This window comes from Corythoichthys intestinalis, chromosome 4 (assembly GCF_030265065.1).
Source record: "Corythoichthys intestinalis isolate RoL2023-P3 chromosome 4, ASM3026506v1, whole genome shotgun sequence".
Classification (NCBI taxonomy): Eukaryota; Metazoa; Chordata; class Actinopteri; order Syngnathiformes; family Syngnathidae; genus Corythoichthys; species Corythoichthys intestinalis.
Window position 1 is genome coordinate 18,492,384 of NC_080398.1, and position 16,754 is coordinate 18,509,137.

At 38.7% G+C, this 16,754-nt stretch overlaps 1 protein-coding gene across 6 annotated transcripts in view; it reads left to right on the plus strand.

Moving 5' to 3' along the window:
• triob (trio Rho guanine nucleotide exchange factor b) overlaps window positions 1-16,754 on the plus strand; it is a 192,518-nt gene that overhangs the window by 62,884 nt on the left and 112,880 nt on the right. For 5 of the 6 annotated variants that reach the window (XR_009063064.1, XR_009063065.1, XM_057835071.1 and 2 more), the window contains exons 3-8: window positions 4,216-4,290; window positions 5,384-5,502; window positions 9,537-9,725; window positions 10,507-10,611; window positions 10,726-11,196; window positions 15,505-15,627. Coding sequence is in view for 4 of the 6 variants with exons in the window: in XM_057835071.1 (XP_057691054.1) it covers window positions 4,216-4,290; window positions 5,384-5,502; window positions 9,537-9,725; window positions 10,507-10,611; window positions 10,726-11,196; window positions 15,505-15,627 (1,082 nt within the window). In the remaining 2 variants the exon portion in view is untranslated. Of the gene's footprint in view, window positions 1-4,215; window positions 4,291-5,383; window positions 5,503-8,323; window positions 9,373-9,532; window positions 9,726-10,506; window positions 10,612-10,725; window positions 11,197-15,504; window positions 15,628-16,754 lie in introns of those variants that run through there. The other variant, XM_057835070.1, reaches the window with a different exon arrangement.

A 16,754-nucleotide genomic window follows, 5' to 3' on the forward strand; every position in this document is an offset into this window, starting at 1 on the left:
TAAAAATCATCCATTGTGATTTCTAGATTTTGATTTTTAGATTCCCTCTCTCACACTGGACAGACATCTATGCTGAAAATTTCAGACCCCTCTGATTTCTATGTGAGAGAACTTGCAAAATAGCAGGGTGTTCAAATACTTACTTCACTGTATTTACTATTACAAATAAATGTTATGTAATGTACCACATATTAATCATTTAAACTTTGATGTTAAAAGTATTGTGGGTAGTGCTGCGCTTCAAATTTACATATGCCGCAATATTTTTTATATTACGCCTTCTGAAATGGTCCTTAATGTGTTCACGTAATATAGGACATATAATGTGTCCCATAAAGAAGGCTCCTTAAGTTACACATGCCTGTAAACATTCATACCTCTATGAATTGTCCACTGTTGCGAGCGCAAATCAGTCTTCCCAGTTTAAACAGAGCATTTCCCATATTTGGTGATGTCATTATTAATAGCATAGTCACCAGCTTGTGCATAAAAATAAGATTTAATGGATGTTATATGAAATTCCTTTCTAATCTAACTCACATGAACAATCATGTCCTTAAATTTCCTACTTTTCTTGCCTCACCATGTCGCCAAAGTGAACACAACCAGACCAGTGTGACAAACCGCCAACTTTTGCATTTAAAAACACCCTATAGTATGGTTCACACACTCGGCCTGGGCCCAGAAATGATGTATGAAATTCATCAGTCTTGCTGTGTGACAGTTTGCATGTGAGTTCATATAGCTCTGATTAAAAATAAATCACTTGTGGGATATTAGAATAGCTGAAAAAGACTTAGGAGTTGGAACAAAGTCAGCCATCAGAAGAAATATGGAAATATAAAACTGGAACAATTGGATTTTTCAACCCTGTTACCTAAAACATCTTTTGAAAATTAGTTGGGAAGCATTTCATATACAGTATCAGGTGACAGAACAAAATGTGTGTCAAGTAACGAATAGTTCCCCTAGCATTAACATTAAAAACAAAGCAAAGGGGTTCATTCATCATCACAGTATAAAATATGTTTTGTGTTGTGTTTTTAAACTCTAGTGACTCGATAGTCATATCCTCTCCTTGTCTTGATAACTGGATACCATATATGTAAAAACAAAAGATTAGATGGGGAAGAAAAAAAATACCTTTTGTTCAGGGAAAAAAATGACAACTGTCTTCAAGGTGGCAGATCAAGTTTCTATGCCAGTTTGTTACAATGTTGTGAAGTGGGAAAGCTCTATACATATATTCAGTTGGGTTCCATTCAGATCCCTTAGAAAAGTTGAGGTGCCTGGAAGAGAGACATTTTTGTTACCACACATATTGCAATTTAGGGTTTGGTCTATAAATGGTTCCTGTTGGAGTCCAAATTTAAGGCATTTATTCTAGTTTCATCTAATTGAATGAACTCACACACTGCATAATTTTGGTTTGAAGGATGTTTCAAATCTGTGTTGTAATCAAAAGTAAAAGGGGCCTCAGGAGGAAATGTAAAATATAGCAATGCATGTGTGTCTGGTCCACTGTAGAACAAAAAAAAAAATGTTTACACAAATCATACATCAGAAGAAAAAGCTAAACATTCATATTGTTGAATTGCAGTTCTGAAGACAAGAAGAATGCCCAGCTGAGCGCAGGCAATCTGATACATTTCAGTCCAATACCCCTGCAATTGTTTTCACATCGTACCAATATATTTTGATATCAAAAAGCAAAGACATCCTACAGAGACCTAATTTTAAAACGAACCATGAACTTCTTTAGTCCCACGCTCATTCTGTGACCTCAGCATGTAAGCTTCAATTTTGTCTCCCCCTCTGTATTCAGTGGTTTTGTGTTGTCTCCAATATCTCATCTAGAAACCAAGGGGTGGCTAATCTTGAAATATTCTACTTCAAGTTACTAGAGATACAGTACAGTAAAAAGTAAATAAGTAGTAAAACTAAGGATGAAGCTGACAGTTTCTTAAAATATGACTGGAAAACATTTTATTTCCACTGTTAGCCTGCTTCTTCCAGCAACTGTTTTGAGAAAAAAGGATAAATTTAAATCTTGCTGGTGTTCCAGTATTACTGTTACTGACGTTGTTGTCAAGAGTTTACTAACTAATGCATGCATGCAAATATGCAATCATACAGCATAATGTTTTCTATCTGACTACATGCATACAGTACGTGCATTCGAATGGAGACATCTAATAAGCCTGCACTGCTAAATGATTAACTACCTGTCGTGTGCTTAGCGGATCAACTAGATGATCGATGTGTCACAGTCTTTTGCAGGGATACTTTCATCTCTGCTCGTCTAGCTAGCTATCCATCCATCTTCTACATCAAATTAAAAATTAAAAAAAGAGCCCACTGTGACCAAAGGTATAAATTGCAGATCATATTACAGGTCCTCTGACTGTCTGTATAATGGATTGCTTTTATTATGAGTGTGCGACACACGAGCAGGGATTGAAAATATGTGATTCATGCTTGGCAGACTTTTTAATTAGTTTATTTGAAGTAAAGAGAAATGATTGCAGCTGTGGTTGTATTGTTACATTTATTGCACGTGCAATAAAGGGTGATGATAGGATTTCTTGAATGACAGTTTGCAAGCAAATGCCCAAGTCCTGGATTTGAATATTTGGGTTATCAGTTTGGCCTGCCTATGTTCAACAAATTTTCGCGTTTATTGTTAATAGTCATTAGCACTTTATTTTTGGCAGAAGAAGTCTTGTTAAGTCACTTATCTCTAGGCTAAATTTAGTTACAGGATATTACAGCAAATGTATGTTTTTTTTTATTTTAACTTTTTAAATTTTAACATGATATTGGGTGTGATTGGATTTGTATCAGGCCTTACACATGATAAACATGATCATGTATTCTTCTTTTTCCGTTATGAAATCAAGCAGCAGTTTCATTTCTTAATTTACAGTACTTCATTTGACTTTGATTCTTTGTTTTGTTTTTTTGTTTTTTTACAAATGCCTACACGTGTCATGGTTAAAAAAGTAGTCTAAGCATACTCAACTTTAAAAGATTGTTAGCAAGTCTGAAACTGAAATTGATTTTTTTTTTGTTGGGGGGGGTGATCACAGACCTTTCAAGGCTAAAGCAACATTGCATATTCTCTCTTGCCAAGATAAGTAAACAAATTTACCGTGTTTCCAAAGAAGCAAGATGCTCGTTATCATTTCGTCACACAAAAACTGGCATTGGTCTCGTTACGTTCTAGTCTCCTAAGCCACATTTTTAGCTTGTCATTGTCATGAAAAAAATTGTCATTGGCGAAATATTTTTGTTGTATTACCGTATTTTTCGGACTATAAGTCACACCTGAGTATACGTCGCACCGGAGTATAAGTCACATTTTTGGGGGAAATTTACTTGATAAAATCCAGCACATAGAACAGATATGTCATCTTGAAAGGCAATTTAATATAAAAATACAATAGAGAACAACATGCTGAATAAGTGTACAGTATAAATAATGTTACTTGACGCATGAACAACGAAATGCGAACGTGGCCGGTATGTTAACACAACATAGCTATTAAGAGTTATTCAGATAACTATAGCATAAACAACATGCTAACAAGTTTACCAAACCATCAGTGTCACTCCAAAACACCAAAATAACATGTGAAATGATGTCATAATGTGTTAATAATTTCACACATAAGTCGCTCCTGAGTATAAGTCTCACCCCCAGCCAAACTATGAAAAAAACTGCGACTTATAGTCCAAAAAATACGGTAATCGTAGACGAAAACAACACTGTTCCATGGTGTCTCTAGAATGGTTAATGTCTTCATGTCTGTATTCAGAACATGCACAGACACGATGTCCATTGTGTACTTGGTACTTTGGTGTACTTTGGGAAATGAAATCAAAACTTAATGGTAATTTAATTTGTTTTGACAAGTTACAAATTGTCGCTGATAGTGTAGTGGTACATTCGCCTGAATTCGGCAAAGGCAGCGTGGGATCGATTCCCACTCTGTGGCAGTGTGATTGTGAGTGCGAATGGTTATCTGTTTCTGTGTGAGCCCTTTGACTGACTGGCGACCAGTTTAGGGTGTGGTCAGCCTTTAGCCCGACTCAGCTCGGATAGGCTCCAGCACCTCATGACCCAGACAAGGATAGGCTGTGTAAAAATGGATGTATAGAAGTTAATAATTCTGGTGGTCCTTTCATTTCTGACCACTTTTGTTCTTTGTCTAGGTTTTCATCGCAATGAAGACATGAAGGCCATTGATGTGCTTCCTATCCTCAAGGAGAAGGTGGCCTTCCTCTCAGGTTGGACACTTAGATCAGATTATTAAATCATACAATAATACAACGGTATTGCTTAAGTGCAAAATTGCTGCACGTATTCATCTGTAAAGTCACTTATACTATACATGTACTCCAGACTGTCTCATGATGTACTTCTTACCTCACCCCCTGTCCATTGGGACCAATGTCGAGTGTGCTTTTGTTACCTTGACAACCAAGGGCAGGATGACACAAATGGCCACTGATAGCCCAGAGTGGAAAGAAAAATGTGTCACTGAAAGAAAACGCCCATTCAAATAATTGTTATTTTTCACTCATGGAACTAGTGTTTACAGTTGGAACGTACAATTTTGGGAATGCAAAATTTTTGCTGGTTTTGATAATATACATATTGTTCATTTAATGTTAATATTAATAATATGAGGGATTTTATTTTCTACACTGCCAGAAAGTGACACAACCACTTGATATTTCTGTTTCATGTTAATTTGAACTTGTACACCAGCGGTATCCAACTCTGGTCCTTAAGAGCCCCATATCCAGCTGGTTTTCCATGTCTCCTTCCTCCAACACATCTGACTCAAATAATCAGTATCGTTATCAGGCTCCTGCAGAGCTTGCTGATGAGCTGATCATTTGATTCAGGTGTGTTAAAGGAGGGAGACATGGAAAACAAGCTGGATAGGGGCTCTCGGGGACCAGAGTTAGATACCCCTGGTGTACAATGTATGGATAGTAATTATTTAGTCAATTAATTCAACGTTAGAAATTCTGTAAATTGTGCGTGATTGTTCTGTTATTTTGTCTTGAGCAGAGGTGCTAGTGAGTGAGCCTAAAATAGTTTGGTATAAAGAAGAAAAGCATGAATACACCAATGGGAACTTGAGCTGGATCAACACAGACCTTGGCTGTGATGCAAAACTTCAAAGAAAAAACAATTCAGTTCATTGCAAAACTGTCATCAAAACAGGTTTTTAAAACCTTCAATAACAGTAGAGCAAATAACTCATTAAAAGACTTGTTCCAAATACCCGATCAAGGAAATTTATTTGAGGGTTTGTGCCGTAGATTTGTTAACGTTGACCTCTTGCGCCGGCATATTAACTCCATGCAGGAGGCAGAGACAGACGAGGAGGTCCTGTTCTCACATTCCCAGCACGGAGCAACCATGATAGAATACGAGCAGAAGACCTGCGCCGGCTCGTAGCCTACTTGGCCACAATCCCAAGGCAAGTAATTCGTAAATCATGTGTATCTGTAAAGCAAAACCATAACACTTTTTATGTATTTGTTTAATTAATGCTCTTAGCCAGTGGTTCTTAACCTTGCTAAAGGTACTGAACCCCACGAGTTTCACAGCTGCATTCACTGAACCTTTAGGAAATTCATAATTAAGCCATTTTTTTTGCAAATTCAAAACTTAGCAAGCTAACATCTAATTGAATTCCTGTTCAAATTTCTACCAGTTTTCTAATTTACTACAAACAATTTTGCATTTTTTCCTGTTGATTTTATTTCACACTGTTCCTTTTTGTTTCCATGTCTACATTCTCGTTGGATTGCCGCATCACATACTGTTTACATGACGTAAAATGACGCTAATGTTTTTTAATTAATTATCCACGCAGTTCACGCTGCCTGTAGGTCTGTTATACTTCCTCATGCCGAGTGCGAGTCAACCTTCCACCGAGCAAACTGATTTCTCCTCCCATTTGATAGAGGGCTATTATTAGAAAGAAATGGAATAAAGCCTGTAAAATTTGGGCAAACCATTCCAAAACCTGTTCTAAAACGCTACTTTGCCTGGATTTAGTCAGCGTACAAAACAGGGCTCTGCGTTTCTTAACCTTCATCGAATCCCTAAGGATTACTACTGAACCCCTCGGGTTCGATCGAACCACAGTTAAGAACCGCTGCTCTAAACCATGTCCATGTATATTCTCTCTCAACCGGGTCATTTCACTCTAAGGGCACTAAATCAACCACAACTGAACTGTTCTGGTTGGTTGTTCATGCAACAAGTCTTATTTAGGACAGTAGAAACTTTAAACTAGAACTACCAAGGGTGGCTCAGTTGATACAAATCCCTTTTATACCCAGAGAAGGGTCATCTGACTTTAATCATCATATCTTTTGTGAGCATTAAGGTCCTTATTAGTCATTCCCATTCACACTCGCAAAACCACAGGTTTGGATTGCTCTAATTAGCATCTTGAGTGTTTTCAGGGCAGGGCTGCCTTGGCATTGTCGGACAGTGGACCGCTCAGGCAGGCAATCGGGCGGACAACCTTTTTACTATATGTTTTAGTGTTTGGTAACTGCTCAGTATGGTTGTCTCATGTGATCGAATTGTGCATGATTTGACAAAATTGGGAAGATACCAGAGCACTTTTTTTTTTTTTTAACTAGGGATTTGTTGCGGAGGATTGTCTGACATCACAGCAATGAGAAAAACAGCTGTCTCAATCTCTCATAATATTTTGTTGCACTGCTTCTTGTATGTGTGGAGCTATAATTGTCATATTGCGGATGACGGATGGCTGATGATGCACAAAACAAGTCATTTTTTTGCACAAAAAAAGCTTTTTATTCATTTAAGAAATGTATAAGAAAAAAGACAACAAAAGAAACTATATACAAGAGATGGTGTAATAAAAAAACAAAACAAAACAAAACATTTTTTTATGTGGTGACATATGACACTTCGCCCTTTTCCTGGGGCTAGGTGTTGGAGGTTGTTGCTGAAGCAATTTTTCCTTCTGCGCCCTCTTTGCGCCCACATGAGAGTGAGCCAATTCCTTTGCAAGACCCACCAAGAAGTCCACCCGTCTCTTTTGCCTTCCAGTGCATGCCTGATACAACACATATGCATTCAATGCTGCCATGTCAATCATATTGCAGAATACGGCGACTGGACATCTCCGTGTTCCTCCAGGTTTGAAAAAGCCAAGGGAGCCTTGGATTTGCAAATATTCAAGATGCTAATTGCAGTTATCCAGAGTGAAACCCCCCTTCGCACCTAGGGAGCAACTCCACAGGAGTATGTAGGGGGTTTTTCTGCTCGATTGCTTGTTTGAGTTGTCTATTGTTTGACAAAGCCAAGTAGTCAGTTTGGTATCGGGGTTATCTGACGCCCTTCTGGTCTTTCTTTATAGCCAAAACTGCCCCGTTACTTCCAGTGTAAATCAAATCAGAATCAAATCCACAAAGTGCTTTGCAACAACGATATAGTTCATAATAAATAAAAGGCAGGAAATTATTATACAATGACATTGAGAGGAAAAACAAGAACAACCCATCACAATAAAAGTCAATAAAGCAAATAAAACAATAAAACAGATCAAATTCAAAGCATCATAAGAAATAAAACCAGGCTACCCTAGTCTGGATAAATGGCGAGTCTAAAAAAGTGGGTCTTTAACCGTGATTTAAAAAGGTCTAATTCTTAATGGTGCGGATTTCAGGAGGCAGGCTGTTCCGCAATCTGGGGGCAGCAACTGCAAAAGATAGATCACTTCACTGTTTTAAGTCTCAACCTTTGAACTTGCAAAAGAAACTGGCCGGTAAATCTGCATTATAATGAACAAGAGGTATTTGATCACATTTACAGTGTCAATGAAAATGTACGTTTGGGGCTTATAGTACGTACACTGCAATTTTTAAAGTATTAATAATTTTTCTTGTATCTAGTCAAATAATTTTCTCCATCTTGTTTTGACTGTTAAAGACTAGTTAACAGATTAACTCATCAAATTATTCCATTTACTTCGAGTGAATGTTACTATTTGTTCTCATTAAACCCACACATCTAAAAGTTGGTAATTTTTCACCTAAATAAAAAAAAATTGGCTTTCAAATAACTATACTATAATAACTAATAACTAACTAAATATTCAGAACAATATCTATTTTTGCATTAAGAACGTTTCGACATTTCAACGCTTTTTTTTTTTTAAGATTAAACATACAAATTTATTGCTTAAAATAATTCTTTTAAGCTTATTTTCAGCTAGCTTTTTTCTTATTTTAAGAAATTTGAGTAAAACTTGAAGCGCTGACAGATAATTCCACTTATTTCTAGTAGATTTACACTGAAAACAGGGAAATTTAACTAGTTTTATGGAGGTGTGTTTTTGCTGTGCAATACAGGATGAAATATTTTCGATGAGAGAAAATGATATGTTATGAATGTTAATTTTCTACCTATTTTCTTTCACTCGATAACTAGGGGATTAGAAAGAGATGAATTATATTATTTCACTTAGTGCTGCAACGATTAATCGATTAACTCAAGTAATTCAATTATAAAAAATATTCGAATTAAATTTTGCTGCTTCGAGTATTCGTTTAATTAAAGTGGCGTTGTAATGGTTTGTTTTGAAACTGTTTGCATTTAGTGTCATTGATTTGGGTGGACACATTGCCTTCTAGTGTCAACAGTGAATATGACATAACTCATTTTACATGGCTGAATCCAGCTGCTCCCTGTTAAGACCAACATAAGCTAAGTTTTTGTTTGTGCTAATGTTTTTTAATGCATTCGTAATTTAGTTTATAGGTACATTTAGCTGATTTTTGTGGGAATATGTGTTTGAACCGTTTGTTAAGAGCGTTGTTAAAAAAATAAGTTAACATTTTATAGAATTTAAGCTAGCGGACTTTTGCTATATAAGTTAGCCAATTTGTTCTTTTGTTGTACTTAGATCCTAATTTATTCATTTTTTTATACCATTTGAGCCTCAATACAGGGATTTTAGTTTATTATCTCTCTTGTCCGATTACTCGATTATTCAAATTAACGAGTTCATCGATTAATCGACAGCTAAAATAATCGATAGCTGCAGCCCTAATTTCATTTGATTAAAGTACTCAAAGTAATCTTTCTCACTCTCGCTCTCTCTCTCTGGCACGTTCTCTCTAACCCTCCCCTCTTTTTCTGTGGAGCCCTTTGGCGGCTGCGGATCTGTTTTCATAGTGAGGTCAAAGCGAGTTACAGCAGGAGGCCTTTTGTGTTTTGCTATCCTAACCAGACAGATTCTGATTTAAACCTTCTAACACCAAAAAAATTACCTTTTATGGACTCATAGAGCCGTACAACACGTGGTAAGCAGTGGTGGATTTTTTTTTTTAAACTCCATTTACATAGTGATATCATTACCCACAGAGTTTAACTTTGTATTTGCTTTTGAAGTTCTACAAATGTTTACCAGGAAAGGTTTTATGAAATTGTTTATTATTTCTTATTGTATGATCTGTACTGCAGTGAGGAAGTGGTCAGACATGGCTTCACAGTTATTGTGGACATGCGTGGCTCCAAATGGGACAGCATCAAGCCTCTGCTGAAGATCTTACAGGAGTCCTTCCCATCCTGCATCCACGTTGCCCTCATCATCAAGCCAGATAATTTCTGGCAGAAGCAGAGGACCAACTTTGGCAGCTCCAAGTTTGAGTTTGAGGTAGGGGATTTAAATCACTGTTTGACTGCTTAGCAAATGCATTACTATATTAGCATTACTTTATTTGACTGGGCTGAAACTGATCAACTATTCAGATACATTCTAATATCATATTCTGTAAATTTTTCATATGGTATCATTCCTATTTTATTGGTGCCAATTGCATTACTCCTCAGTGACAGTGACACTGTTCGGTCCCATGTGGTCATGTGATACTGGTATATTTAGTCCTGACCCAGTTACTATGGAAACTGGATATATAGGACACCATGATGTATTTCACCCTTGTGGTGAGTTGGCCTAGGATAAGTTACTTATTGTTGAAACTATAGTTCAACTAAGTTCAGTTAACTATTATTTAGTAAGTATATGGGGTTTTTTACTGTTAAAGGCTGGAAATAATACGGTTGACAAATGTCTTTAATACAAAACTGGGAAAATTACTTGCTTAATCAAAAACTTTAAACGTTATTTGGCATTTGTTGTGGCTCTTCAGCAGTGTGTTGTCAATGTCATTTCTTAGTTCATATTAATTGAGTAGCCCACCATCTAAATTAACGATAACAGTGAAATTGTTACATAAAGTGAATGGAATGTTTTCACACCTGTCCAAACAGTAGATGTGAAAATCCACACAAAGCTCCACATACTTTATGTTAGGTAAGTAATACTGTGGGAAATATTCTCACATATTTGTGGTTTGGTTGTTTGGATTGTGACGTGAATAATCATCGCTGTGCTTTTCACCATTTGGTTTCTTTCTTCTTTGTGACACCAACAGACAGTAATGGTCTCCTTAGAAGGTTTATCCAAAATCGTCGACCCATCGCAGCTGACAGCGGACTTTGATGGCAGCTTAGAGTACAACCATGATGATTGGATTGAGGTTTGGCTGCATTCTCAAACATAAAACCATCACTTAGTTCACATAGACAGTCTAAGCTTAGATTTAGACTTAGTGTATGTATTTATATTTTGAAAGAAATGCATTTTTCCCTAGGTGCGGCTATCATTTGAGACTTTTGCCAGCGATGCAGCACGAGCTTTGGCACGACTCGAGGAGCTGCAGGAAACTTTGTCCCAGCGAGATCTCCCACGGGACCTGGAGGGGGCTAGGCGTCTTATGGAAGAACATGCGGCACTAAAGAAGAGGGCCACTAAAGCCTCAGTAGAGGAGTTGGACACACAGGGACGCAGGCTGCTTCAGAGGCTACAGTCCCAAACTGTGGGAAGCGGGAGTAGTGTTGAAAGCGTGTTTGGGAACCGAATTGGAGGTGCAAGTGGGGAATCCAATGATCACCATCATGGTTTCTACACGCATGCCGATGCTCACAACCTTGGAACCAAAGTGACTAATTTACTGGATAAGCTTCACGGGACGCGTCAGAATCTGCAACAGCTGTGGCACATGAGGAAGCTAAAACTGGACCAGTGTTTCCAGCTACGTCTTTTCGAGCAAGATGCAGAAAAGGTCAGAATGCTTTTAACACTTAACCTCTGAACTGTTCATGTCAGGCATCACAAAAAGCTCCCTAGTCTAGGCCCTCCTCACCATCTAATATGTAATTGAGATTTTTTCCTAATATGACATGACTTCCACACATTTAAGTAAGTTGACCATTTTTCACACAAATGCTGGCTAAATAGCAAGGCTGCATTTTGTTCTACTGGAAAGGTATCCGTTCTCTGATATGGGCCTCTGCAGACAGAAAAGAAATTAAAATGTTGTTTTTGATCAGATACTGGCAAAATTATAGGTATGCTGCTGGCCAAAAGTATTGGCACCCCTGCAATTCTGTCAGATAATGTTCAATTTCTCCCAGAAAAAGATTGCAAGTACAAATGCTTTGGTAGTAATATCTTCTTTTATTTTGCTTGGCATGAAAAAAAAACACAAAAGAGAATGGGGAAAAAAATTAAATCATTATCATTTTAAACAAAACTCCAAAAACAGGCCAGACAAAAGTATTGGCACCCTCTGAATAATCATGCGATGCTTCTGTAATTTGATTTGCTTCCTCTGGCACTGGACTGCTTGACCGTGTGCATGGCATTATGAAGTCTGAAGACTACCAACAAATTTTGCAGCATAATGTAGGGCCCAGTGTGAGAAAGCTGGGTCTCTCTCAGAGTTCACAGGTCTTCCAGCAGGACAATGACCCAAAATACAATTGAAAAAGCACTAGAAAATGGTTATAGAGAAAGCACTGGAGACTTCGCAAGTGGCCAGCAATGAGTCCAGACCTGAATACCATAGAACACCTGTGGAGAGACCTAAAATGGCAGTTTGGAGAAGGCACCCGTCAAATCTTAGACCTGGAGCAGTTGGCCAAAGAAGAATGGTCTAAAATTCCAGCAGAGCATTGTAAGAAACTCATTGATGGATACCGGAAGCGGTTGTTTGCTGTTATTTTGTCTAAAGGTTGCGCTACCAAGTATTAGCCTGAGGGTGCCAATAATAAAATAAATGAAGATATTACTACCAAAGCATTTGTAATTGCAATCATTTTCTGGGAGAAATTGAGCATTATCTGACAGAATTGCAGGGGTGCCGATACTTTTGGCCAGCAGTGTATGAGAAAGTGTTAAAAAACAGCGGAAAATGTTTGTGACTGCATGTTTGTTCTCAGTATTCCGCGAGCGTGAGTGGCATGCGTAGAGCTGATGAATGTAGTTATGCTGTGCAGAGCTGGGGGCGAATGTGGAGTCCTGCTGTGAAAAGTCTTAAGGCTGTAATTTAACACGCATTTTCATACAGAAAGCATGTCAACATAGAGGGAGTCACTAACGCCACTTCAAAGTTGAAGCATGGTGGACACACAGGCTCTGTTTTCATATGCAGCGCACATCTACTCTTGCGCAATCTTGCGCCAGGCCAGGAGACGTGTTGGCAATATAGTGGACGTACATAAGAAGGTACTTCTGAAAGTGCATTTTGTGCTGCTGTAAGCATGAACACTGCTGACTCCATTTGTAGCCAATGAGAAGCCATCTTGGCATTCTCTTTGAATGCAGTGCACAAGTGGCGCGTTTTCATTTTGACTTGAGAAAGAAGAAGCTGATTTGCTTGAGTTTGGTATATACTGTAGAAGCACACAAAGAATGAAAAACTGTTAGCAAACATCCACATTTGGTTGATGTTAAGTTGATAAGGAAGATAATTTACTAAGAGTTATTGTCTATGCCTGTTGTTTTTAAAAATGTACTGTATAATTTTAATGCGACTTTCAATCAAATATTGTTCATAATATTATAGAAGCCCTTCTTGGAATGGGCATTGGAAATTAGCATGAGCTACAAATGCTGTGGTGCTATTACTTAGAAATTTGTTCCTACATTAGCAATGTTGACATTCAATGAAAGTAAGTAAATGAAAAGAGATGGCATATCTGCACTGTGACACGGCTTCTTGGAGACCACCCTCCACCCTAATTGTTCATCATTAGTGTGTAATTCCTTCGAAAAATTGAGAGGATCAATAACAGTGTGTTTATTGAAGAAAATAGTTATGAATGTACTGTATAAACTTAAAATTTTTATTTAAAAATGTTTTTGGAGTTCAAGACATACAATAATATCCTGGCAGAAGCTGTCCGTTAAATCGCAAATTCGTTCGCGCCGCAGTATTCAGTGGAAGTTCTAGGATTTTTTTTTAAACGGGCCAAGAGTAGAATAGAATAGACTTTGTTTGTCATTATCCATAGTACAGTGAGATTAAAAGAAGCAACTCCCTTTCAGTGCATCGCACCATGAATTCATTTCATACATAAATAAATAACATACGATAAAATTTACCTTAAAATTAAAAATAAAAAACACCAGGCATAGGAGGTAGATTATTACGCACAGGGGTGCTGGAGCCTATCACGACCAACTCTAGGCAGAAGTCATGTTACACCCTAAACTGGTTGCCAGCCAGTCGCAGCGCACATACAGACACAGAACCATTCACGCACATGCTCACACCTACGGGCAATTTGGAGTGTTCAATCAGCATACCATCCACATTTTTTCGGAATGAGGCAGGAACCCGGAGAAAACCCACGCACGCCGCCTTCATAATGTGAAATTTTTTTTAAACAAGAATAAGGTAGAAAAATGCTTGTCTTATTAAATGCTTCATTCAATGAGTCCACTCAAATTCACTCATGGTTTGACTCTCATGCTGCCGAGAACAGCCTCTCACTTACACAATGAATAAGTTGCCACAGCACACTTGAGACTAGGCTACCGCAAGTGTGTGACAAGCTTAACGATGATTAACACATTTGTCCTTTTTATCGTAGAGCTACCTAAGCCCCTCTCACACACGCCGAAACACAGTGAGAATCGCAGGATTTAAACGGGATGCCCTTGTAAGTGAAGGCAATTTCCCGGGTCGATTGACACAGAGATTACGCGGACATTTCACGGGTCGCGTTTTATTATAATTCCCGTGAACGCTCCGGGACGAGGCTTATGTGAAAGCAAGCGTTAAATTCCCGTGTCACAGCACGATGACTGATGACGTCAATATCATGGCTGGCCGATCATCACTTCCGCTTTCTTCGCAGTAAGACGCAAAGCGGTAAACAAACATCACAATTATCAACATAGCAGGCTGGAAATAGCTAAATTAAACTGAAAACATAACAAAATTAAATTGCTACTGGCTCGTAGAGTCGAGGAAAAGTGTCCATCGTCCATCTTTGGAAATGTGTGATTTATTTTGTTGCCGATCACAACAGCGGAAACAAGGTTGTACCTCAATGCATAAAACAACAGAGGGATGGGTTCAAGGGTTTATTCAATACAAACAAAAATATACGCTATTGTGCAAAAGGGGGAATAACACAATGGGTCCGTGACAGTAGGTTGACAAAACAAATACCAGCACAAAGTAGAGGATTTCAAAACAAGGGGGGCAGAGGTGTCGAATGGCGTCCAGCAAGTTAATATCTCCGCACCCTTCTCTTGGATCGCCTGGGCTCAAATACAGTCTTAATGAGCGTGAATTGGCTTCAGTTACGACGGGTTATAAGGTCGCGCCAGCACAGGGAGCGCCAGTGGGCAACATGGGACAAGTGTGTGAAAGTGTCCAATCCGCATCATTATCGGGACATCTCTACATGTGCGAAAGCAATGTTGCAAGTAAATCCTGTGTCACCTTACACAGGAATTTCCCGGGATATGTGTGTGAAAAGGGTACTTGTCTTCTCTGTCCAGATCATAGCTACAAACCTGTCAATCATCGTTAACTTTAGGTACCAAATGCCAGCTGCACTGGTTACCAAGAAAAACAGTTTGGTCGCCCTGCTTAGCAGGAGGGAGGGTGAGAAGCTGTGGCGCTGTACGAGCATGAAGCAGAAAAACAAGTTTGTGTGTTCCCAAAAATAAATAAATAAATAAAGCACATCCTTGAGATGCGATTATTGCACATCCGCACAACGCCATGACGATGTTCAAACTATATATCCTTCAGGCCAAGTTTGGAAACAACATTCTCTCTCACTTCAGAAAACAAGGATTCACCGATTGCCATGCTTTGTGCTAAAATGGGAACCTGGGCACTTCAGGGGCCATTCAAATTAGAGGTGGGGCAGTGCCTCTCTGGCCCCACCCCTAAGAACGCCACTGACAGTATTACATTTGAGATAATATCATTGAAAAGAAACAGCTTTATTTATGGCCTGTTAAATTCAGAAAATAATTAAACAAACATTAAGCCACTTCTTATAACAAGACACATTTAGTCTATTGCATCACCTAACTCGTTCTTCTTTCCCATTTCTGTGCATAGATGTTCGACTGGATCATGCACAATAAGGGGCTTTTCCTCACCAGCTACACGGAAATCGGGGGTAACCACCAGCATGCTGTTGAACTGCAGACCCAGCACAACCACTTTGCAATGAACTGCATGGTAAGACGTTGCTGTGTTGTGTAAATGTACACGTACGCGCGCACATGCGTACACGCACACAGCGGAGCAGCAATCGCCAGCTATCATCATTACTGTCATTCATAGTAACCAGTAACACTCCGCACTCACACACAGACGCAAACGCACAGACCCTTCTCTTCTCAGCCTTTTTCCCAAACCCTTCCCCTCGCTTTGCCTGTGACTTGCCACTGTGTCTGTCCTATTATTCAGCTGTTTGCCACTCAGCCTCGCTCTGTCATATCTTATCACAGCTCTGTCCCAATAATTGACCCATATTGCCTCCATGCCCCTCCCAAAGCTGTGTGCTGCTCTCTGCTGCCCTCCTTGCTGGAGCAAGCAAAACTCCTAACTACTGGAGGACATTATACTGTATTGACCCTGTTGTCCAACACTGTTCTGCTCTGCTTGTTCATGAAAAAAAGAGAACCTAATGAATTTCTCCAGTGCAAACACCCAGTTTAAAATCAATGTTTGACCATATATTTTGTTGTCTCATTTATGTATTTTTATGTTCTGAATATATGATCCCTCTCTTTGACATATAATTAAAGGGGAAATTTCACAGCAAAACTAATAACAAAATATGAAAAATATACAAGCTTTCATAATCCCAACCTGTTTTGAAATAATACAGCAGCATAGTCTTTTTTATAGGCATTTTCATCAGTCTCGCGGTTCATCAGTGTCAAATGAAAATTCAAATGACATGATCGGGGCCTCTTGTGAATTTTCGGCGATGACGTCAACTATGGGAGACGAATGTAGAAAGCCTGCCGTTTAGTATAGGCATCAATGTGGGAACTGTATGCCACAAAATGCCAAACTATTGTGTTGTCGTTGGATCCAGGGATTTAAGAATATAATTGTAATTTAGCGGATTATAAACAGAATTTTCAAAAAAGAATGCACTTAGATGAGGGTGGGTGAGATTTGTGCAGCAAACAGTGAGCAATTTTCATGAACCTGGACCAGGGCTTTGGTCAAGCTAGATGAGGCGACACGCAGGCAAACACAGCATTTCTGTCATCCATGACCATATATTGAATGTTGCTTGATTATTTTTAGGAGATACCAACCAATTTTCCAGAATGTTCACGGCCATTTCT